General features: G+C 47.3%; 1 protein-coding gene and 1 pseudogene across 6 annotated transcripts in view; one reads left to right on the top strand and one right to left on the bottom strand.

Moving 5' to 3' along the window:
* Positions 1 to 26,473, top strand: part of LOC146053256 (uncharacterized) — a 118,450-nt pseudogene that overhangs the window by 41,889 nt on the left and 50,088 nt on the right. The window lies entirely within an intron of this gene.
* Positions 1 to 26,473, bottom strand: part of LOC146053253 (uncharacterized) — a 97,221-nt gene that overhangs the window by 60,568 nt on the left and 10,180 nt on the right. Inside the window, exon 4 of one of the 5 annotated variants that reach the window (XM_083167960.1) lies at positions 13,121 to 15,951. The exons of 3 other annotated variants lie outside the window; for them this stretch is intronic. In XM_083167960.1, coding sequence (XP_083024086.1) covers positions 14,252 to 15,951 — 1,700 coding nt within the window. In that variant the 3' untranslated portion in view covers positions 13,121 to 14,251. Of the gene's footprint in view, positions 1 to 13,120; positions 15,955 to 26,473 lie in introns of those variants that run through there. One more of the 5 variants, XM_083167959.1, reaches the window with a different exon arrangement.

Here is a 26,473-nt window from a genome sequence, read left to right as displayed (position 1 = left end):
AGACCACTCTCAGTGACCCTGAGCCTGTCAGAGAACTTCCAAGTCCCGTTCATCCTCCTGTAATGGCTGCTGCACCTCGCCTTCATCTCGCTGTCCCCACCAAGTATGATGGGAACCCCAAGACCTGCCGAGGTTTTCTCAATCAGTGTGAGATTCACTTTGAGCTGCAACCCAGCAACTTCCCTACTGAAAGGGTCAAGATCGCCTACATCATCTCCCTCCTGTGTGGAGCAGCGTTAGAATGGGCGTCTCCCTTATGGGAAAGATCTGATGCCATCCTGTCCAACTACAAGGACTTCGTGTCAACATTCCGGCGTATCTTCGATGAGCCTGGGCGATCAGCATCTGCCTCCACTGAACTCTTCCGTCTCAGACAGGGATCCCGCTCCGTCGGGCAATATCTGGTCCAGTTCCAGATTCTGGCGTCTGAACTCTCCTGGTGTGATGGGGCCTTATACGCAGCTTTCTGGCATGGCCTATCTGATCATATTAAGGATGAACTCGCTACCAGAGACTTACCCTCAGGTCTAAGTGACCTTATTTCATTGTGTATCAAAGTAGACCTACGCTTCCGAGAAAGGGCTGTAGAACGTCACAAGAGCGCTCCAGTTAAAGTGCCAAATTCTCCGCCTTCTTTACCCACTGCTCCTGCGGTCCATTCCAAAGAAGAACCAATGGAGATAAACCGTTTCCGTTTGTCTCCAGGAGAACGTCGACGTCGACGGTTGGCACAGCTCTGCCTGTATTGTGCCGATCCTGCACATCAAATTACTGCATGCCCAAAGCGTCAAGGAGAACTCCTCCTCCTAGCCCGTCAAGGAGAGGGTAGGCTAGGAGTAATTAAGTCCTCTCCATCAGCAACTGATTGTGTCCTTCCAGTTTCCCTACAAGTTGGTCAGCATTTCAAGACTGTCTCCGCACTTCTTGATTCCGGTGCCGCTGGCAACTTCGTTACTGCAGAACTGGTCCGCAAGTGGGGGTTACCCACTGAAAGTCTTTCCAAGACTGTCTTCCTTACTGCTGTGGATGGCAGTAGGATTCCTGATGCGACAGTCTCCCGCAGAACTTTGCCACTTACAGTAAAAGTGGGAGTCCTGCACACTGAACTTTTGTCCTTCCTGGTTTTACCCCGAGCCACTCATGCTCTGGTTCTGGGTTTACCCTGGCTCCGTCTTCACAATCCTCGTCTTGATTGGAAGACATCGGAAATCCTTTCCTGGGATCCTTCCTGCTCCGGTACCTGTCTCCAAAAGGTACTCCCAGCTCGTCATTCTTCAGCCGATGCAGCAGACCTTCCGCCTCTTCCCTACCAAGAGTACTCAGATGTATTCAGCAAGTCTGGCGCTGATGTCCTACCTCCTCACAGACCGTGGGATTGCCCTATCGAACTTATCCCAGGCAAAGAACCACCCAGAGGTAGAACCTATCCTCTCTCTCTTCCAGAGACTCAAGCCATGACCAATTACATCAGGGAAAATCTGGCAAAGGGATTCATCCGTCCTTCGACTTCTCCTGCTGGCGCAGGATTCTTCTTCGTCAAGAAGAAGGATGGAGGCCTACGTCCCTGCATTGATTATCGCGGCCTCAATGACATTACAGTAAAGAACCGATATCCGTTGCCCCTCATCACCGAGCTGTTTGACCGTGTCAGCGGTGCAACCATCTTTACGAAACTCGATCTGAGGGGTGCATACAATCTCATCCGCATACGAGAGGGCGACGAGTGGAAGACAGCGTTTAATACCAGAGACGGCCACTATGAGTACCTCGTCATGCCCTTCGGGCTCAGCAATGCCCCAGCCGTGTTCCAGCACTATGTCAATGAGATTTTTCGGGACATTCTGTATCGTCATGTAGTTGTATATCTCGATGACATTTTAATCTACGCCAATAACATCACAGAACATCGTTATTGGGTCAAAGAGGTTCTGTCCCGGCTGCGAGCTAATCATCTCTACTGTAAACTGGAGAAGTGTGTCTTCGAGGTGAAGTCTATACCCTTCCTAGGGTACATTGTCTCCGGTTCTGGTCTTCAAATGGATCCAGGAAAACTGCAGGCCATCCAAGATTGGCCAATTCCCTCTTCGCTGAAAGGTATTCAACGTTTCCTGGGTTTTGCCAATTATTACAGAGAATTCATTCGTAATTTCTCGTCTATTGTGGCTCCCATCACTGCCTTAACGAAAAAGGGGTCTAATCCAGCGAAGTGGCCGGCAGAAGCCATCGAAGCCTTCCATCTGTTGAAACAGAGGTTCACTTCCGCTCCTGTTTTAAGACAACCTGATACGACCTTGCCCTTTATTCTCGAGGTTGATGCCTCCTCCGTTGGTGTTGGGGCAGTCCTCTCGCAGAAAGCGCCCGATGGTCGTCTTCATCCCTGTGGGTTCTACTCCCGTAAGTTCTTGCCTGCAGAGCGTAACTATGCCATCGGTGACCAAGAGCTCCTCGCCATCAAGTTGGCATTAGAAGAATGGAGATATCTTCTAGAGGGCGCTGTTCATGAGATCACAATTATCACAGACCATAAGAATCTTCTGTATCTCAAGTCTGCTCAATGTTTAAATCCCCGTCAAGCCAGATGGACACTTTTCTTTTCCAGGTTCCATTTCAAGCTGTCGTTCTGTCCAGGGACACAAAACCGAAAAGCTGATGCCCTTTCCCGCTCATGGGAGCAAGAAAGTGAGTCTAAGTCCACACATCAACATTTCATTATTGATCCAGTGGCCTTCTCCGCAACGAGAGTTTCAAATCTCACGCCCCCTACAGGGAAAAGATATGTAAAGCCAGCTCTAAGAAAGAAGTTGCTCTGTTGGCGCATTCTTCAAAATTCGCTGGTCATGCAGGCATTCAGAAAACTTACGAGTTTATCACCAGGTCCTACTGGTGGCCGTCCCTCAAACAGGATGTACAGGACTTTGTTTCATCTTGTGCTAAATGTGCTCAGCACAAGACCAGTCGTCAGTCTCCTCCTGGGCAATTGATGCCACTGTCAGTGCCACATCGTCCTTGGACGCATATCTCTATGGACTTTGTAACTGATCTTCCAGAGTCTGACAAGTTCACCACCATCTGGGTGATTGTTGACCGGTTCACCAAGATGGCTCACTTCGTTCCCCTCACCGGTCTTCCGTCAGCTTCCAAGCTGTCCCAGCTCTTCATCAAAGAGATATTCAAGCTTCATGGACTGCCTCTTGAAATCATCTCCGATAGAGGAGTCCAATTCATAGCCAAATTCTGGCGAAGCCTGTGCTCCCTGCTTCAAATCAAGTTAAAGTTTTCCACAGCCTATCACCCTCAAACCAATGGCCAAACGGAGAGGGTGAATCAGGACCTTGAAGCATTTCTCCGCACATATGTCTCTTCTTCCCAAGATGACTGGGCTCAACTCCTTCCATGGGCAGAGTTCTGCCATAATAACCAATATCATTCTTCATCCAATGTCACTCCATTCCTTGCCAATTATGGGTTTCATCCTCGAGTTCCTGACTTCACTATGCAACCTGTGTCCTCTGTTCCAGCGGTCGACACGACCATCCGGCAATTCGTCAAATCCTGGAAGCTCATTCGTACTTCACTTCTGAAGGCTTCAAGCAGGTACAAAAAATTTGCCGACAGGAAACGCAGAGCTGTGCCAGCCCTCCGTCCAGGAGATCGTGTCTGGTTGTCAACCAAGAATCTTCGATTGAGAGTGCCATCGATGAAGTTCGCTCCCCGATATATATTGGTCCTTTCCCAGTTGAGCGAGTCGTCAATCCAGTAGCTTACAAGCTCAAATTGCCGCCCTATTTGAAAGTGCCAGCTACATTCCACATTTCGCTGCTCAAGCCGCTGGTTCTGAATCGCTTTCATTCCAAGCTCCCCAAGGCTCCTAAGGTTTGCACCCAGCGTGGAACAGAATATGAGGTCAGTAAGATCTTGGACTCTCGCATCCGATATGGTCGTCTGCAATATCTGATCGATTGGAAGGGCTACGGCCCCGAAGAGCGATCATGGACCAATGCCATCGATGTCCATGCTCCCAGACTCATCCGGGCGTTCCACTCCAAGTTTCCCCGCAAGCCTAAAAGGTGTCCTGGGGCCACCCTTAAAGGGGGGGTGCTGTCACGATCCGAGCTGTCAGACAGACTTTCCTACCAGCTAAGTGCCTCCGCAGGTTCAGCTTGCGGTCCAGACGTCATCTCTGCCAGCGTCCTGTCTCCCAGTGACAGTCCCCAGTGCACGGCAATCCACCTGTCCGCTGCCATTGCTCCCAGTATCCAGCATGGTGTGCACAAACACACTTTCCCGCCATAGCAGACATGGGGGCTGCCATGTTCTTCCCAGTCACATGTCTGTGCTGTCCAATCCTGTTGGTTCTGATCTCCCTGTCATACTTCCTCGGCCAATCCTGGCCACCCAGTGGGGATAAGTATGCTGGGAGCTCTCAGAACCATTGCTAGTGCTTCAGTTGTCTCCAGTGTATGGTCAGCTGTCCTTGTCTCCGTGCAAGTGTATTTCTCTGCTGGTGTTGTCTTCCATGCTGCAGTGTGTTCCAGGTTGTTCCATCTCCTGTGAAGTCCAGGTTATTCCATCGCCTGTGATCCTGCCTCGTCAGCCCAGCGACCAAGCCTAGCTCCGGGACTCTGGTCCTTCCGATGCTCCAGCATCATCCACCATCGATGTTTCATCGCTAGTCCGATATTCCGGATCTCCTGCTTCCGTCCGTCATTCCGGACCCACAGTCATCTCCCGTCCGTCATTCCGGACCCACAGTCATCTTCCATATCCGATACCCGGATCCAATGTTCCCACATCATCATCGATAGTCCGATATTCCGGATTTCCAAGCCAAGCTTCCGTCCGTCATTCTGGACCCACAGTCAAGCTCAAGTCTTCCGTCCGTCATTCCGGACCCACAGTCTCCACATCCGATGTTCCACCATCGATCCCACATATCATCACATCTGTAAAGTATTGCAATCTGCATGAACTGTCATTTCTCCTGCATACTTTACTGTCTGTTAATATTACAACCATCTGCAAATAAACTCCGGTTGTATTTTACCTCTGACTGCTTATTGGCTCTGGGTGCACTGTCGCGCACTCCATGCGCAAGGGTCCTCTCCAACCTCCCCGGTCCAGGTCCCCACCAGAGGTCTCAGTCTCGTCGACTGAGCCCCCTGGTGTGACAGGTGGTAGTTGATTCCTGATCTTATAAGCCTCTAAGATGCATGTTCTTATCCATCTTGATATGGTGACTTTACTGGTCCCCTGTCCTTTGTTTTCACCTTCTGTTAAAAGAAAGAGTCTCTCCGACTTCCTATATATCTTTGTTCTGTCTAGGTATATTTTGAGTGCTCTCACCACGTCCAATTTATGTAGTCTTTCTTCTTTACTGTTAGATGGGTTTGAACAAAGAGAAGGCAAAATATTTTATTGGTTGATGTGGAATGTTGAGACTACCTTGGGCAGGAACTCCGGGTTAGTCCTTAACAACACCTTGTCCTCAAAAAAGGCTGTTGTGCCCACAAAAGCCTGTAATTCCGAGACTCTCCTGGCTGAAGTAATTGCCACCAGGAATACCACTTTAATTGTCAACCATTTAATAGACACTTCTTCTAATTGCTCAAAAGGGCTGTCTACCAAAGTATTGAGCACTAAATTAAGATCCCATGTGGCCAAAGGACAATGGAACACCGGTTTTATTCATCTGGCCGCTTGCACAAACCTTTGGGTACTTGTTTTCTAGCACGGCGCCCACTAAGCTAATTGCTTAGTGAGCTATTCTGCGTAGGAAAATTGCATAGACTCGTATGGGCCATTTTAGTGCCGTGCGATGCGATGCAATTTTTTTAATATAATTTATTCACTGCTCTGTATGTCCCAGTGGATCCCATTGCATCGCACCTCCCGCAAAATCGCATGCGATTTTATAGGGTGTGCGATGCCATTACATTAACTATACAATAATATGATTGTATAACATACAGAGGTTTTAGGCACCCCCCCCCCCCACTATCCACGCCACCCCGACGCATCCTGCGACATTTTCATACCCCCACTATCCACGTTGGTAGTTGATTTTATATAGTGTGGCGAGAGTGGCGAGCCACCGAGCCCGAAGCGTGGCGAGTCCCACGAGGCACCGCGGAATAAATGTGAAGTAATCGGCGTCCGCTCACCAGGCTTTGGGCTCGGTGGCTCACCACACTATATAAAATCAACTCCACTCCAACGTGGATAGTGGAGGTATGAAAACGTCGGAGGACGCGTTCCGCTGCGCTCGCTTGAAGTCCGATGTTTGATATCGAAAAGATCGATTGAACGTGCCTCTTCTTGTTTTGTCCTGAGGAAGCCAGACCGATTTTCCTCCTGACATTTTCGTATTAATTTCGTCCAACTTGCTTCCAAACAAATACTGATCTTGAAATGGCAATGCCACTAACTTCTGTTTTGATTGGGTGTCCGCAGCCCAGGGTTTAAGCCATATTGTCCTTCTGGCCACCGCTGTGGTAGCATTCGTCCTAGCTGCTAACCTGACTACATCCAATGATGCGTTGCATAAAAATTAAACTGCAATTTGAATATTTGGTACTTGTTTCCTAGCACGGCCGCCATCGCATTGTATACCATAAACCTAAATATAATATGCGATGCAATCGGACCCGATCTTGTACAGTTAAAAATCGTATAGCATAGTATATGCCATACAATGGCATACAATGCGATGGTATACGATTTTTAATTGTATAAGCACCCTAATGGGTGCTTAGAATGTTAAATGCCCCCCCCTATACAATTTTTTATTGTTTAAGCACCCTAATGGGTGCTTACAATGTTAAAAGCACTATCAACGTCAACCCAGAGCGTGGCGAGCACAGCAAGGGGCGGCGGTACGCATCCTCTGACCTTTTCATACCCCTGTTATACACGTTGGCGTGGAGTTGAGTTTAGATAGTGTGGCGAGCGCAGTGAGCCACCGAGCCCGAAGCGAGCCCGAGGTGACGCGTAATACATGTAAAGTAATATGCTGTGCTCGCCACACTATCTACAATCAACTCCACACCGAGGTGGATAGTGGGGGTATGAAAAGGTCGGAGGATGCATACCGCTGCGCTCGCCACTCTTCGGGTTGGCGTTGATAGTGGGGGTGGCATGGGCATTTAACATTGTAAGCACCCATTAGGGTGCTTATAACAATTAAAAATCGTATCGCATCTCATGCGGCTATATGGCAAACAATGCGATACGATGCATAAGATGCCATACGATGCAATCGTGGGCGCCGTGCTAGGAAACAAGTATTGAAAATTTTGAATAACTTTTACCAGCTCGGACCTTTTGATACCGTCTAGGGTATCAGACTCCAGATCTTGGCACCAGGATCTTAAAACCCTGGCTGTAATTGCCATGGCTGAGGAGGCCTTAATAGTAGCCCCTGTGGTGACATGTTTCCTCAGGCTGACTTCCACCTTTCTCTCCATAGCATCTTTAAAGATGTTTGCGTCCTCCAATGGTACGGTGGTTTTTCTGCAGATTCTAGCAATGGCTACATCCACTTTTTGGGGCTTCATCCCAATTGCGGACTTGATCCGCCTCAAAGGGGTACATCTTTGACACCCTCAACGGTACGGCAACATTTTTGTCCGGGTGCCTCCATTCCTCTTCCACAACCTCCATGAGAGTTTTTGAAAGAGGAAGGGGGAAATTTACTAATATGGATTCGTAGAAAAAAGGTGTATTCGTAGGGAGAAATACACCTTTTTTTTACGAATTTGTATTTTCGGGATTTACTATCCCGAAAATACAACAATTCGTAGTCCTAGGGATGGAACATTCGTATTTGTATTTACAAATACGAATGTCCTACACCATCGATAGGATACGACAGGAATCACCATTCAAAAGAATGGTGGTTCCTGATTTACTAAGCAGCCGTATAGAAAATACGGCTGCTTTTGCCCACGAAAATACGGCAGAAAAATAGAACACCATTGTCCTGTCGTATTCTCGTTGTAGCCTGCACGGATCAGTCAGATCCGTGTAGGCTGCGGTGTAAAAATAAATAAAAATAAATAAATAAATAACAAAACGGCGTGGGGTCCCCCCCACAGCCGAAACCAGCACCAGAGCCTGAAGCCGGTAATTAAAAATCAGGGAACCCGACAAATAGGGGTTCCCTGATTTTTAATATCCAGCCCCAGGCTCCTGCTCTGGGGCTGGTTCCCAAAATACGGGGGACAAGTAAAGTCGGCTCCTGCTTGGCTAGAATTCATTCTTAGTCCAGACGTTGAGGAGGAGACATCTCTCCAGCTCTGAAAGTCCCGGGAGCCCGGCAGCGTAAAGAAAGAAGATAAAGAAATAAGCCCTGGAAAAGAAGACAGAAGACACAAGACCATCCATGGAGGACCTGGTGAGTAGGATTTCCTTCCACAGGTCCAACATGGATTAAATTCAGACAGGACGCCCACCCCGGAGCCGCCGACCCCGGAGCCAGCAACCTACCGACGGGATCAAGATAGGTAAGTATCAGTGTGTGTGTGATGTGTGTATTAAACTTTTATTTAAAAGTTGTGTCAGTGTGTTTTGTGTACTATTTTTTTAACTGTGGAACTACAAGTGCCAGCGGGCCCTTTAATGCCCTGCAGGCTGGGACTTGTGGTTCTTCAAGTCCCAGCTTGCTGGCACTTGTAGTGCCACAGTAAAAACCAATAGTTTAATCTTATTTTTACACTTGAATCAGTCCGATGCCCACCGCCCAGGGGCATCGGGGACAGTACCAGGCTTCAGCCTGGTCAGGTAAGTCTGGAGGGGCGGGGGACCCCTTTATTGGGGGTCCCCATTCCCCCAGGGCCCCTGGCCAGGCTGACTGGTCGGTAGGGTTAATGCTTTGGACGGGGGTACTTGCATAAAAAGTTTCCCCCCGGCTGTGGCATTACCCTGCTGGCTGGTTTTGCCTGAGGCTGGTTCTTAAAATACGGGGGACCCCCCAGTCATTTTGTCCCCCTTATTTTGGGAACCAGCCCCAGAGCAGGAGCCTGGGGCTGGTTGTTACAAATTAGGGAACCCCTATTTGTCGGGTTCCCTGATTTTTAATTACCGGCTCCAGCTGTCAGCCCGGTGCTGGTTTCGGCTGTGGGGGGGACCCCACGCCGTTTTTTTTAAATATTTATTTTTCTATTTTTTTTACACTCTGCAGCCTGCACAGATCTGAGTGATCCGTGCAGACTGCCTACACTCATTTGTATTAGCGGCCGTATATACGGCCGCTAATACGAATTCCTACGACATTGGTGGATTACAAAGCAGTCGTATATGACTGCTTTGTAAATGACCCTCCGGAACACGACTTTGCATACGACTGAAACAGTCGTATGCAGTCGTAGGGAAAATACTAATACGAAAAACTCTGTTTTTTATATGAGTAAATTTCCCCCGAAAGGTTTTCCCCTCTTTTCTTTTTATCTTTGAAAAGCAGATCCTGCAGTTTTTCTTCTTTTTGAGCCTCCTCAATGTTCAGCGATTTATATATAAGTACTAGAAGATTTTCCAGCAATACAGGATTAAAGTTCATATCTGCTTTATCCTGGCTAAGATCTCCTTCCTCCAAATCCTCGTCCCTTACACAGGGACCTTCCCCGGAACCATCTGATTCCTCAGATAGAACTGCTTAGCTAATACTTGAACCATATCTTCCTTCGTCACAAACATATCTCCTAGTGCCGTTTTTAGCATGGCTACCAGCTCCGTCATATGTGGCGCTACCACTTGCTGTGTTTTACATTTATCACAAGTGGTTCCTGTGCATTTATCTGACAGCAATTTGTCACACATTGTACATTTGGCTGCATGATGTTTTTTGTGCTTAGCCTTTGAATCCGGTTTATCTTTACTGGTGTCTGATCTAAATAGAATATACACCCATAGTTACAAGAATCCTTCCTTTATAGCATAATGCCTTCAAATTCCTGGCTTACCCTGACTTCTTCTGCTGTGTCTTATCCTCCTCCATTATGTCTGCCAGATGCTTTAATAGCTCTAGGCTAAAAGCGATACACAGTATAAGCATATACATAAGGCTGTCTCTGGAGTCTTACCCGGTCTGCTGAGATATCCACAACAATGTGCAACGGTCACTTCACCCAGTCTGACGTCAGACGCCGGCTTTCTTCTGGTGTGCAGCCAAATTTATTCCCCCATGCTCCGGCCGCGCCTCCTACCATACGCTCCCTTTGTGTCCTGCATGTCTCTGGGACCGTCCGCGCCTCCTACCTGACGCGTGAACGAGAGCAGGCACCCGGAGGGCGACGGCGTCAAGCGTGTTTTCTTCCTCAAATGCTGCTTACGGCTCCTGGCCCACCAAGCACCCACGATGCCGCTCCAAGCTGCTCTGGAAGATATCTCTCAGCAGACCTACAGGTAACCCCTTACTGCACTCGACAGCGGGGACCATTGCCTTATATCCTGCCTTATCCCCGACTGCTCTAGGCAGTGGAGAAGGCTACAGTGTCAGCTTCACCTACTACTCTGGAAAGGAAAAAAAAAAGACACGAGACCCAGGAGGGAGGGGCTTATATAGGGTCAGGTGTTCTTTTTGTTTCCTTTCCAGAATACTACCCTGCAGGACTTAACCCATTTGTGGCTGCCATGGGGAGGTAGAGGAAGAATAGGCAATGTACAATGTAGGCAAGCTAAACTTCCCGTTAGGGATCTTCCAAGCCTCCCTGATGACCTTAGTCAAGTTCTTTGGTTTAGGGAATAAAACCAGATTATGCTTAAGGTGTTCGAATATAGGCCCCAAAGGTGCAGGTGGTTCAGCAGGGTTCTCTAACTTAAGCACATCTTTCACATCTGTAACCAAGAGTGGCACATCATTGACCATATTTTTATTCCATCCAAGCAACAAGTTGGATGGTTGGAGGAAAGTTGGTCTGATCTGTGGCCAGCATTAGGATTCTCCCTGACTGCTCATAGGAAGCTCCATCTGTCCTACAGCAGTCATTAGGATACTCATTTCCTGACTGCTACTAGGAAGCTCCCTCTGTCCTACGATGGTCACTAGGATACTCCCCTCCTCACTGCTACTAGGAAGCTCCCTCTATCCTACGATGGTCACTAGGATACTCCCTTCCTGACTGCTACTAGGAAACTCCCTCTATAAATAAACGTACTACTACTACTATGGTCACTAGGATACTCCCTTCCTGACTGCTACTAGGAGGCTCCCTCTATCCTAGGATGGTCACTAGGATACTCCCTCCCTGACTGCTACTAGGAAGCTCCCTCTATCCTTTGATGGTCACTAGGATACTCCCTTCCTGACTGCTACTAGGAAGCTCCCTCTGTCCTATGATGGTCTCTAGGATTCTCCTTTCCTGACTGCTACTAGGAAGCTCCCTCTGTCCTATGATGGTCACTAGGATACTCCCTTCCTGACTGCTACTAGGAAGCTCCCTCTGTTATATGCTGGTCACTAGGATACTCCCTTCCTGACTGCTACTAGGAAGCTCCCTCTATCCTATGATGGTCACTAGGATACTCCCTTCCTGACTGCTACTAGGAAGCTCCCTCTGTCCTATGCTGGTCACTAGGATACTCCCTTCCTGACTGGTACTAGGAAGCTCCATCAGTCCTATGATGGTCACTAGGATACTCCCGCCCTGACTGCTACTAGGAAGCTCCCTCTATCCTATGATGGTCACTAGGATACTCCCTCCCCTGACTGCTACGAGGAAGCTCCCTCTATCCTACGATGGTCACTAGGATACTCCCTTCCTGACTGCTACTAGGAAGCTCCCTCTGTCCTATGCTGGTCACTAGGATACTCCCTTCCTGACTGCTACTAGGAAGCTCCCTCTGTCCTATGCTGGTCACTAGGATACTCCCTTCCTGACTGCTACTAGGAAGCTCCCTCTGTCCTATGATGGTCACTAGGATACTCCCTTCCTGATTGCTACTAGGAAGCTCCCTCTATCCTATGATGGTCACTAGGATACTCCCTTCCTGACTGCTACTAGGAAGCTCCCTCTGTCCTATGCTGGTCACTAGGATACTCCCTCTATCCTATGATGGTCACTAGGATACTCCTTTCCTGACTGCTACTAGGAAGCTCCCTCTATCCTATGATGGTCACTAGGATACTCCCTTCCTGACTGCTACTACAAATCTCCCTCTATCCTACAGTTGTCACTAGGATACTCCCTTCCTGACTGCTACTAGGAAGCTCCATCTGTCATATGCTGGTCACTAGGATACTCCCTCCCTGACTGCTACTAGGAAGCTCCCTCTATCCTATGATGGTCACTAGGATACTCCCTCCCTGACTGCTACTAGGAAGCTCCCTCTATCCTATGATGGTCACTAGGATACTCCCTCCCTGACTGCTACTAGGAAGCTCCCCCTATCCTATGATGGTCACTAGGATACTCCCTCCCTGACTGCTACTAGGAGGCTCCCTCTATCCTATGACGGTCACTAGGATACTCCCTTCCTGACTGCTACTAGGAAGCTCCCTCTATCCTACGCTGGTCACTAGGATACTCCCGCCCTGACTGCTACTAGGAAGCTCCCTCTATCCTATGATGGTCACTAGGATACTCCCGCCCTGACTGCTGCTAGGAAGCTCCCTCTGTCCTACGATGGTCACTAGGATACTCCATTCCTGACTGCTACTAGGAAGCTCCCGCTGTCCTACGCTGGTCACTAGGATACTCCCTTCCTGACTGCTACTAGGAAGCTCCCTCTATCCTACGCTGGTCACTAGGATACTCCCTTCCTGACTGCTACTAGGAAGCTCCCTCTGTCCTATGATGGTCACTAGGATACTCCCTCCCTGACTGCTACTAGGAAGCTCCCTCTGTCCTATATTGGTCACTAGGATACTCCCTCCCTGACTGCTACTAGGAAGCTCCCTCTATCCTATGATGGTCACTAGGATACTCCCTACCTGACTACTACTAGGAAGCTCCCTCTATCCTACGATGGTCACTACGATACTCCCTCCCTGACTACTACTAGGAAGCTCCCTCTGTCCTATAATGGTCACAAGGATACTACCTTCCTGACTGCTACTAGGAAGCTCCCTCTGTCCTATGATGGTCACTAGGATACAAAGATAGTATCACATTAATTTCTATTTAAGATTACTGGGATCAAAAATTATAATTTGGTCCCAGCTCCCAAACTGCAATGATCTGCTGGATATAGTATCCCCGGGTAACCACAATCACTCTGACATCATACAATAGGGCCCGGAGTATAAAAGGGAAACCATGCAATTGTTAGGGGCCACACAGTGTTGTATAAAGATGGTTATATTTTAGGTTTTTATTAAGTACAATAAAAAAAGAACGGTTCTAGTACAACATGTATAATATACAGAGTAATAATAAGGAATAGGCAATATAACAGCTCATACCTAGAAGACTGCATACACAAGGTTCTACCTCTCTATGGCCCTTATTCTGATCTGGGCGGTACGGCCCGCGTGCGGCCGTACCGCCGATGTTTTCGCTCTGCACATGCGCAGAGGTCACTCTGCGCATGTGCAGGGGAAATCGCCGCACAAAAATTTTATACGCCGCAAAGGGGGCGTATAGGGGCGTGAGGGGCTTAATAGCCTCATTTACCTATGAATACGCCCAGCGTTTCATGGGCGTTCCCATGCAAACGCGGGGCGTATGCATGGTAATGAGGCTATGACGCCAGTGATGGGGGCCGAAAGCTGACATCGCCGGATGTCAGCTCTCCGCCCCCATACAAGCTTTCACACGGACGATTGTCCGTGTGGTCTAAGCTTGCGGGAGCTGCTGGAGCGTGCGGCCCTGCCTTCGATGGTCGCCGACCATCGAATGCAGGGGGCAGCTCCCACCATGGTGGAGGCGTACGCCCCACCATTTTCATGCGGATCGCCAGCCGTCCGCGTACGGACGGCCGTGGCAATCCGTATTGTAGGCGGGGATTGGTTTGTGCGGCCGGAGCAACGTATGCGGCTCCGGCCGCACAGACCAGAATAAGGGCCTATCTGCTCTATATCATGGCTTTTAGAAGAGTTCCACAAATGGCTATAGGTGCACCCAAGTTGATAGACAGGTGCCGGGTGCTTCGGGATATACACCAGATTTTCCTGAGAGACGGCTCCCGGCTGTTGGGAGGGATGCTGATGTCATCAGTGGCCACAATCTCCGCACAGCCATCGCAATCACAGCTGTGCACATGTGCAGGATTGTACTAGTGCAGAGCGGAGATTGCCTGATTGCTGGGCTCCAAAAACTTACAGCCCAGAGATCTGAATTGGGCCCTTAGAACATGGAAATGGTTTCTTACCTGTGTGACTTCTCTCATGTCGGACAATACCGTATTTCTTCCTAAACTGTTTCCCACATTCTGTACATGTAAATGGTTTCTCACTTGTGTGAGTTTTCTCATGCATAACTAGATCTGATTTCCTGAGAAAAGATTTCCCACACTCAGAACATGAAAACGGCTTCTCACCTGTGTGAGTTTTCTCATGTCGGACAAGTATGTATTTCTGCTTAAAACATTTTCCACATTCTGTACATAGAAACGGCTTTTCACCTGTGTGAATTCTTACATGTATAACTAGATCTGATTTCCTGATAAAAGATTTCTCACACTCAGAACATGGAAACAGATTCTCACCTGTGTGAGATCTCTCATGTGCAACTAGATCTGATTTCCTGATAAAAGTTTTTCCACACTCAGAACATGGAAATGGTTTCTCACCTGTGTGAGTTCTCACATGTAGAACTAGATCTGATTTCCTGATAAAAGATTTCCCACACTCAGAACATGAAAACGGCTTCTCACCTGTGTGAGTTTTCTCATGTCGGACAAGTATGTAATTCTGCGTAAAACATTTTCCACATTCTGTACATGGAAACGGCCTCTCACCTGTGTGAATTCTTTCATGTATAACTAGATCTGATTTCCTCATAAAAGATTTCTCACACTCAGAACATGGAAACAGATTCTCACCTGTGTGAGATCTCTCATGTATAACTAGACCTGATTTCCTGATAAAAGTTTTTCCACACTCAGAACATGGAAATGGTTTCTCACCTGTGTGAGATCTCTCATGTATAACTAGACCTGATTTCCTGATAAAAGTTTTCCCACACTCAGAACATGGAAACGGCTTCTCACCTGTGTGAGTTCTCACATGTATAGCTAGATCTGTTTTCCTGATATAAGATTTCTCACACTCAGAACATGGAAATGGCTTCTCACCTGTGTGACTTCTCTCATGTCGGACAAGTACAGATTTCTGCGTAAAACATTTCCCACATGCTGTACATGGAAACAGCTTCCCATCTGTGTGAATTTTCACATGTTTAACGAGAGATGATTTCAAGGTAAAGGCTTGCCCACACTCAGAACATGTAAATGGATTCTCTCCTGTGTGAGTTTGATGATGTATTTCTAGAGATGATTTATTAGCGTAAGATTTTCCACACTCAGAACATGGAAATGGCTTCTCACCTTTGTGCGTTCTCTCATGTGTGACAAGCTGTGATTTCTGGGCAAAAGATTTCCCACACTCAGAACATGGAAACGGCTTTTCACCCGTGTGAGTTCTCACATGTTTTACAAGATCTGAATTGCTGGTAAAACATTTCCCACACTCAGAACATGGAAATGGTTTCTTACCTGTATGATTTCTCTGATGTCTATTAAAACCTGACTGATTTATAAAACACGTATCACACTCAGAACAGGTAAATATGTCAGCACCTGTATGAGCTGCTCTATGTGCAGCAGTATCTGAGGTACCAGGAGAACAGTCCTCAGGATTAGAGGTATCAGGTGATTTATCTGCACTGTGAGGCACTGGCTGTATATTTAGGGTAATGGAGGTGTCTTCTGGAGAATCCTGTGTGACGTTATCTTCTGGTTTATAATCTGGAGACAGAATAAGACGTCCCTCCGAGGTATTCCTGCTTCTGAGTCCATCTGCTGGAAATAACATACAGATATAGAGATATCGCTCTTCCCCTTTCCCCTCACCCATTTCATACTATCAGTGAGTACAAGTTACTCCGTTATAAATACTTTCCTACAGTACTAAATATCATGCAGCAAATAATGGGATTTATGTAGACAAGGTAACCCTTATTATATTCGTGCATCTGGTGATGCTGGTTCTCCCTGGGCGCCTGCGGTACTGTGGATGACAGGTGCCAGTCTGAGTATGGCAACCATCTCATCCTTCCGCCTCCCATCTGCCCAGTGATGACCAGTACTTCCCCCTTCCTGGTGCCAGTATACGGTGGCTCTGGCCCGTTCCCTGGTGGCAGCAGGGAGATGTGCGTTGCTCTGTGTAAGATTTATAGGGACAGGCAGAAAACATGTAACTTCATGTTGGTGCCACATTAGTACCACTCCCTATAAAAGGTAGTTTCCAGGCACTACCCAGTGTCAGGGTATTAATGTTACCTCCTGTACTACGGCCTCCATTCTACAATAGTTCCGTTGTTAATCCCTGTGTTCTGATCTGACTTTGCTCTCTCCTATAATACTCCTCTTAGTAACTTCCCAGTGTGACCTCTGACCTCTCTCTGACCTGGTTCAGGCTGTCCACTAGTATTGTACTTCTCGTTCTGACCCTATCCCATTACCTATGCTATAATTTGCACCATGACCAGTTTCTGTCTGCCCACAATTCCTTCTTACCCACTTACCCGTACCATGGACCACAGTCAGAGACCCGTGACTTACACATCGGGTTGTTAGAAGCCCAAACCCCATTGTGTGAGTCCCTGGTAAAGACCAACAGTCCATTAGCCTACATAGTAGCCAACCACATTGCCCAGCCAGCGTCACACGACTGGAAGCCTCTCTCTTGTATGTTACATTGTTACACTGCAAATCTGTATTCACGTACCTGCTAAATCCTGGTTATATTTATACTTATTGTATCCAGGGATATTATATCTGTATGATGACCGCCCGGCAGCACAGAATCTGTGGCCCCCTATACATACTGTAACCAGGGATATTATATCTGTTTGATGACCGCCCAGCAGCACAGAATCTGTGCCCCCCTATACATACTGTAACCAGGGATATTATATCTGTATGATGACCGCCCGGCAGCACAGAATCTGTGGCACCCTATACATACTGTAACCGGGGATATTATATCTGTATGATGAACGCCCAGCAACACAGAATCTGTGACCCCTTATACATACTGTAACCAGGGATATTATATCTGTACGATGACCGCCCAGCAGCACAGAATCTGTGGCACCCTATACATACTGTAACCGGGGATATTATATCTGTACGATGACCGCCCAGCGGCACAGAATCTGTGGCCCCCAATACATACTGTAACCAGGGATATTATATCTGTATGATGACCGCCCAGCGGCACAGAATCTGTGGCCCCCTATACATACTGTAACCAGGGATATTATATCTGTACGATGACCGCCCAGCAGCACAGAATCTGTGGCACCCTATACATACTGTAACCAGGGATATTATATCTGTATGATGACCGCCCAGCAGCACAGAATCTGTGGCCCCCTATACATACTGTAACCGGGTACATTATATCTGTATGATGACCGCCCAGCAGCACAGAATCTGTGGCCCCCTATACATACTGTAAACAGGGATATTATATCTGTATGATGACCGTCCGGCAGCACAGAATCTGTGACCCCCCTATACATACTGTAACCAGGGATATTATATCTGTATGATGACCGCCCAGCAGCACAGAATCTGTGCCCCCCTATACATACTGTAACCGGGGATATTATATCTGTATGATGACCGCCCGGCAGCACAGAATCTGTGGCACCCTATAAATACTGTAACCGGGGATATTATATCTGTATGATGACCGCCCAGCAGCACAGAATCTGTGGCACCCTATACATACTGTAACCGGGGATATTATATCTGTACGATGACCGCCCAGCGGCACAGAATCTGTGGCCCCCAATACATACTGTAACCAGGGATATTATATCTGTATGATGACCGCCCAGCGGCACAGAATCTGTGGCCCCCTATACATACTGTAACCAGGGATATTATATCTGTATGATGACCGCCCAGCAGCACAGAATCTGTGGTACCCTATACATACTGTAACCAGGGATATTATATCTGTATGATGACCGCCCAGCAGCACAGAATCTGTGGCCCCCTATACATACTGTAACCGGGTATATTATATCTGTATGATGACCGTCCAGCAGCACAGAATCTGTGGCACCCTATACATACTGTAACCGGGGATATTATATCTGTATGATGACCGCCCAGCAGCACAGAATCTATGGCCCCCTATACATACTGTAAACAGGGATATTATATCTGTATGATGACCGCCCAGCAGCACAGAATCTGTGGCACCCTATACATACTGTAACCAGGGATATTATATCTGTATGATGACCGCCCAGCAGCACAGAATCTGTGGCACCCTATACATAGTGTAACCGGGGATATTATATCTGTATGATGACCGCCCAGCAGCACAGAATCTGTGGTACCCTATACATACTGTAACCAGGGATATTATATCTGTATGATGACCGCCCAGCAGCACAGAATCTGTGGCTCCCTATACATACTGTAACCAGGTATATTATATCTGTATGATGACCGTCCAGCAGCACAGAATCTGTGGCACCCTATACATACTGTAACCAGGGATATTATATCTGTATGATGACCGCCCAGCGGCACAGAATCTGTGGCCCCCTATACATACTGTAACCGGGTATATTATATCTGTATGATGACCGTCCAGCAGCACAGAATCTGTGGCACCCTATACATACTGTAACCGGGGATATTATATCTGTATGATGACCGCCCAGCAGCACAGAATCTATGGCCCCCTATACATACTGTAAACAGGGATATTATATCTGTATGATGACCGTCCGGCAGCACAGAATCTGTGACCCCCCTATACATACTGTAACCAGGGATATTATATCTGTATGATGACCGCCCAGCAGCACAGAATCTGTGCCCCCCTATACATACTGTAACCGGGGATATTATATCTGTATGATGACCGCCCGGCAGCACAGAATCTGTGGCACCCTATAAATACTGTAACCGGGGATATTATATCTGTATGATGACCGCCCAGCAGCACAGAATCTGTGGCACCCTATACATACTGTAACCGGGGATATTATATCTGTACGATGACCGCCCAGCGGCACAGAATCTGTGGCCCCCAATACATACTGTAACCAGGGATATTATATCTGTATGATGACCGCCCAGCGGCACAGAATCTGTGGCCCCCTATACATACTGTAACCAGGGATATTATATCTGTATGATGACCGCCCAGCAGCACAGAATCTGTGGTACCCTATACATACTGTAACCAGGGATATTATATCTGTATGATGACCGCCCAGCAGCACAGAATCTGTGGCCCCCTATACATACTGTAACCGGGTATATTATATCTGTATGATGACCGTCCAGCAGCACAGAATCTGTGGCACCCTATACATACTGTAACCGGGGATATTATATCTGTATGATGACCGCCCAGCAGCACAGAATCTATGGCCCCCTATACATACTGTAAACAGGGATATTATATCTGTATGATGACCGCCCAGCAGCACAGAATCTGTGGCACCCTATACATACTGTAACCAGGGATATATCTGTATGATGACCGCCCAGCAGCACAGAATCTGTGGCACCCTATACATACTGTAACCGGGGATATTATATCTGTATGATGACCGCCCAGCAGCACAGAATCTGTGGTACCCTATACATACTGTAACCAGGGATATTATATCTGTATGATGACCGCCCAGCAGCACAGAATCTGTGGCTCCCTATACATACTGTAACCAGGTATATTATATCTGTATGATGACCGTCCAGCAGCACAGAATCTGTGGCACCCTATACATACTGTAACCGGGGATATTATATCTGTATGATGACCGCCCTGCAGCACAGAATCTGTGGCCCCCTATACATACTGTAAACAGGGATATTATATCTGTATGATGACCGCCCAGCAGCACAGAATCTGTGGCACCCTATACATACTGTAACCAGGGATATTATATCTGTATGATGACCGCCCAGCAGCACAGAATCTGTGGCACCCTATACATACTGTAACCAGGGATATTATATCTGTTTGATGACCGCCCAGCAGCACAGAATCTGTGCCCCCCTATACATACTGTAACCAGGGATATTATATCTGTATGATGACCGCCCAGCGGCACAGAATCTGTGGCCCCCTATACATACTGTAACCGGGGATATTATATCTGTATGATGACCGCCCAGCAACACAGAATCTGTGACCCCCTATACATACTGTAACCAGGGATAATATATCTGTATGATGACTGACCGGCAGCACAGAATCTGTGGCACCCTATACATACTGTAACCGGGGATATTATATCTGTATGATGACCGCCCAGCAGCACGGAATCTGTGGCCCCCTATACATACTGTAACCAGGGATATTATATCTGTATGATGACCGCCCAGCAGCACAGAATCTGTGGCCCCCTATACATACTGTAAACAGGGATATTATATCTGTATGATGACCGCCCAGCAGCACAGAATCAGTGGCACCCTATACATACTGTAACCAGGGATATTATATCTGTATGATGACCGCACAGCAGCACAGAATCTGTGGCACCCTATACATACTGTAACCGGGGATATTATATCTGTATGATGACCGCCCAGCAGCACAGAATCTGTGGCACCCTATACATACTGTAACCAGGGATATTATATCTGTATGATGACCGCCCAGCAGCACAGAATCTGTGGCTCCCTATACATCCTGTAACCAGGTATATTATATCTGTATGATGACCGTCCAGCAGCACAGAATCTGTGGCACCCTATACATACTGTAACCGGGGATATTATATCTGTATGATGACCGCCCAGCAGCACAGAATCTGTGGCCCCCTATACATACTGTAAACAGGGATATTATATCTGTATGATGACCGCCCAGCAGCACAGAATCTGTGGCACCCTATACATACTGTAACCAGGGATATTATATCTGTATGATGACCGCCCAGCAGCACAGAATCTGTGGCACCCTATACATACTGTAACCAGGGATATTATATCTGTTTGATGACCGCCCAGCAGCACAGAATCTGTGCCCCCCTATACATACTGTAACCAGGGATATTATATCTGTATGATGACCGCCCAGCGGCACAGAATCTGTGGCCCCCTATACATACTGTAACCGGGGATATTATATCTGTATGATGACCGCCCAGCAACACAGAATCTGTGACCCCCTATACATACTGTAACCAGGGATATTATATCTGTATGATGACCGCCCAGCAGCACAGAATCTGTGGCCTCCTATACATACTGTAACCGGGTATATTATATCTGTATGATGACCGTCCAGCAGCACAGAATCTGTGGCACCCTATACATACTGTAACCGGGGATATTATATCTGTATGATGACTGACCGGCAGCACAGAATCTGTGGCACCCTATACATACTGTAACCGGGGATATTATATCTGTATGATGACCGCCCAGCAGCACGGAATCTGTGGCCCCCTATACATACTGTAACCAGGGATATTATATCTGTATGATGACCGCCCAGCAGCACAGAATCTGTGGCCCCCTATACATACTGTAAACAGGGATATTATATCTGTATGATGACCGCCCAGCAGCACAGAATCAGTGGCACCCTATACATACTGTAACCAGGGATATTATATCTGTATGATGACCGCACAGCAGCACAGAATCTGTGGCACCCTATACATACTGTAACCGGGGATATTATATCTGTATGATGACCGCCCAGCAGCACAGAATCTGTGGCACCCTATACATACTGTAACCAGGGATATTATATCTGTATGATGACCGCCCAGCAGCACAGAATCTGTGGCTCCCTATACATCCTGTAACCAGGTATATTATATCTGTATGATGACCGTCCAGCAGCACAGAATCTGTGGCACCCTATACATACTGTAACCGGGGATATTATATCTGTATGATGACCGCCCAGCAGCACAGAATCTGTGGCCCCCTATACATACTGTAAACAGGGATATTATATCTGTATGATGACCGCCCAGCAGCACAGAATCTGTGGCACCCTATACATACTGTAACCAGGGATATTATATCTGTATGATGACCGCCCAGCAGCACAGAATCTGTGGCACCCTATACATACTGTAACCAGGGATATTATATCTGTTTGATGACCGCCCAGCAGCACAGAATCTGTGCCCCCCTATACATACTGTAACCAGGGATATTATATCTGTATGATGACCGCCCAGCGGCACAGAATCTGTGGCCCCCTATACATACTGTAACCGGGGATATTATATCTGTATGATGACCGCCCAGCAACACAGAATCTGTGACCCCCTATACATACTGTAACCAGGGATATTATATCTGTATGATGACCGCCCAGCAGCACAGAATCTGTGGCCTCCTATACATACTGTAACCGGGTATATTATATCTGTATGATGACCGTCCAGCAGCACAGAATCTGTGGCACCCTATACATACTGTAACCGGGGATATTATATCTGTATGATGACCGCACAGCAGCACAGAATCTGTGGCCCCCTATACATACTGTAAACAGGGATATTATATCTGTATGATGACCGCCCAGCAGCACAGAATCTGTGGCACCCTATACATACTGTAACCAGGGATATTATATCTGTATGATAACCGCCCAGCAGCACAGAATCTGTGGCACCCTATAAATACTGTAACCGGGGATATTATATCTGTATGATGACCGCCCAGCAGCACAGAATCTGTGGCACCCTATACATACTGTAACCAGGGATATTATATCTGTATGATGACCGCCCAGCAGCACAGAATCTGTGGTACCCTATACATACTGTAACCAGGGATATTATATCTGTATGATGACCGCCCAGCAGCACAGAATCTGTGGCACCCTATACATACTGTAACCAGGGATATTATATCTGTATGATGACCGCCCAGCAGCACAGAATCTGTGGCACCCTATACATACTGTAACCAGGGATATTATATCTGTATGATGACCGCCCAGCGGCACAGAATCTGTGGCCCCCTATACATACTGTAACCAGGGATATTATATATCTGTATGATGACCTCCCAGCAGCACAGAATCTGTGTCACCCTATACATACTGTAACCACGGATGTTATATCTGTATGATGACAGCCCGGCAGCACGGAATCTGTGTCACCCTATACATACTGTAACCAGAGATATTATATCTGTATGATGACAGCCCGGCAGCACAGAATCTGTGGCACCCTATACATACTGTAACCAGGGATATTATATCTGTATGATGACCGCCCAGCAGCACGGAATCTGTGGCCCCCTATACATACTGTAACCAGGGATATTATATCTGTATGATGACCGCCCAGCGGCACAGAATCTGTGGCCCCCTATACATACTGTAACCGGGGATATTATATCTGTATGATGACAGCCCGGCAGCACAGAATCTGTGGCACCCTATACATACTGTAACCAGGGATATTATATCTGTATGATGACCGCCCAGCAGCACGGAATCTGTGGCCCCCTATACATACTGTAACCAGGGATAATATATCTGTATGATGACTGACCGGCAGCACAGAATCTGTGGCACCCTATACATACTGTAACCGGGGATATTATATCTGTATGATGACCGCCCAGCAGCACAGAATCTGTGGCACCCTATACATACTGTAACCAGGGATATTATATCTGTATGATGACCGCCCAGCAGCACAGGATCTGTGGCACCCTATACATACTGTAACCAGGTATATTATATCAGTATGATGACCGCCCAGCAGCACAGAATCTGTGGCACCCTATACATACTGTAACCAGGGATATTATATCTGTATGATGACCGCCCGGCAGCACAGAATCTGTGGCACCCTATACATACTGTAACCAGGGATATTATATCTGTATGATGACCGCCCAGCAGCACAGAATCTGTGGCACCCTATACATACTGTAACCGGGGATATTATATCTGTATGATGACCGCCCAGCAGCACAGAATCTGTGGCCCCCTATACATACTGTAACCAGGGATATTATATCTGTATGATCTCTATCCAGCAGCACAGAATCTGTGGCACCCTATACATACTGTAACCAGGGATATTATATCTGTATGATGACCGCACAGCAGCACAGAATCTGTGGCACCCTATACATACTGTAACCAGGGATATTATATCTGTATGATGACCGCCCAGCAGCACAGAATCAGTGACATCCTATACATACTGTAACCAGGGATATTATATCTGTATGATGACCGCCCACTAGCACAGAATCTGTGGCACCCTATACATACTGTAACCGGGGATATTATATCTGTATGATGACCGCCCAGCAGCACAGAATCTGTGGCACCCTATACATACTGTAACCAGGGATATTATATCTGTATGATGACCGCCCAGCAGCACAGAATCTGTGGTACCCTATACATACTGTAACCAGGGATATTATATCTGTATGATGACCGCCCAGCAACACAGAATCTGTGACCCCCTATACATACTGTAACCAGGGATATTATATCTGTATGATAACCGCCCAGCAGCACAGAATCTGTGGCCTCCTATACATACTGTAACCGGGTATATTATATCTGTATGATGACCGTCCAGCAGCACAGAATCTGTGGCACCCTATACATACTGTAACCAGGGATATTATATCTGTATGATGACCGCACAGCAGCACAGAATCTGTGGCCCCCTATACATACTGTAAACAGGGATATTATATCTGTATGATGACCGCCCAGCAGCACAGAATCTGTGGCACCCTATACATACTGTAACCGGGGATATTATATCTGTATGATGACCGCCCAGCAGCACAGAATCTGTGGCACCCTATAAATACTGTAACCGGGGATATTATATCTGTATGATGACCGCCCAGCAGCACAGAATCTGTGGCACCCTATACATACTGTAACCAGGGATATTATATCTGTATGATGACCGCCCAGCAGCACAGAATCTGTGGTACCCTATACATACTGTAACCAGGGATATTATATCTGTATGATGACCGCCCAGCAGCACAGAATCTGTGGCACCCTATACATACTGTAACCAGGGATATTATATCTGTATGATGACCGCCCAGCAGCACAGAATCTGTGGCACCCTATACATACTGTAACCAGGGATATTATATCTGTATGATGACCGCCCAGCGGCACAGAATCTGTGGCCCCCTATACATACTGTAACCAGGGATATTATATATCTGTATGATGACCTCCCAGCAGCACAGAATCTGTGTCACCCTATACATACTGTAACCAGGGATATTATATCTGTATGATGACAGCCCGGCAGCACGGAATCTGTGTCCCCCTATACATACTGTAACCAGATATATTATATCTGTATGATGACAGCCCGGCAGCACAGAATCTGTGGCACCCTATACATACTGTAACCAGGGATATTATATCTGTATGATGACCGCCCAGCAGCACGGAATCTGTGGCCCCCTATACATACTGTAACCAGGGATATTATATCTGTATGATGACCGCCCAGCAGCACAGAATCTGTGGCCCCCTATACATACTGTAACCGGGGATATTATATCTGTATGATGACAGCCCGGCAGCACAGAATCTGTGGCACCCTATACATACTGTAACCAGGGATATTATATCTGTATGATGACCGCCCAGCAGCACGGAATCTGTGGCCCCCTATACATACTGTAACCAGGGATAATATATCTGTATGATGACTGACCGGCAGCACAGAATCTGTGGCACCCTATACATACTGTAACCGGGGATATTATATCTGTATGATGACCGCCCAGCAGCACGGAATCTGTGGCCCCCTATACATACTGTAACCAGGGATATTATATCTGTATGATGACCGCCCAGCAGCACAGAATCTGTGGCCCCCTATACATACTGTAAACAGGGATATTATATCTGTATGATGACCGCCCAGCAGCACAGAATCAGTGGCACCCTATACATACTGTAACCAGGGATATTATATCTGTATGATGACCGCACAGCAGCACAGAATCTGTGGCACCCTATACATACTGTAACCGGGGATATTATATCTGTATGATGACCGCCCAGCAGCACAGAATCTGTGGCACCCTATACATACTGTAACCAGGGATATTATATTTGTATGATGACCGCCCAGCAGCACAGAATCTGTGGCTCCCTATACATACTGTAACCAGGTATATTATATCTGTATGATGACCGTCCAGCAGCACAGAATCTGTGGCACCCTATACATACTGTAACCGGGGATATTATATCTGTATGATGACCGCCCAGCAGCACAGAATCTGTGGCCCCCTATACATACTGTAAACAGGGATATTATATCTGTATGATGACCGCCCA

The sequence above is a fragment of the Crinia signifera genome, unplaced genomic scaffold (assembly GCF_055691185.1).
Source record: "Crinia signifera unplaced genomic scaffold, ASM5569118v1 HAP2_SCAFFOLD_131, whole genome shotgun sequence".
NCBI lineage: Eukaryota > Metazoa > Chordata > Amphibia > Anura > Myobatrachidae > Crinia > Crinia signifera.
Note: the sequence above shows the minus strand (reverse complement) of the source record. Positions and strands in the feature narration are given on the sequence as shown.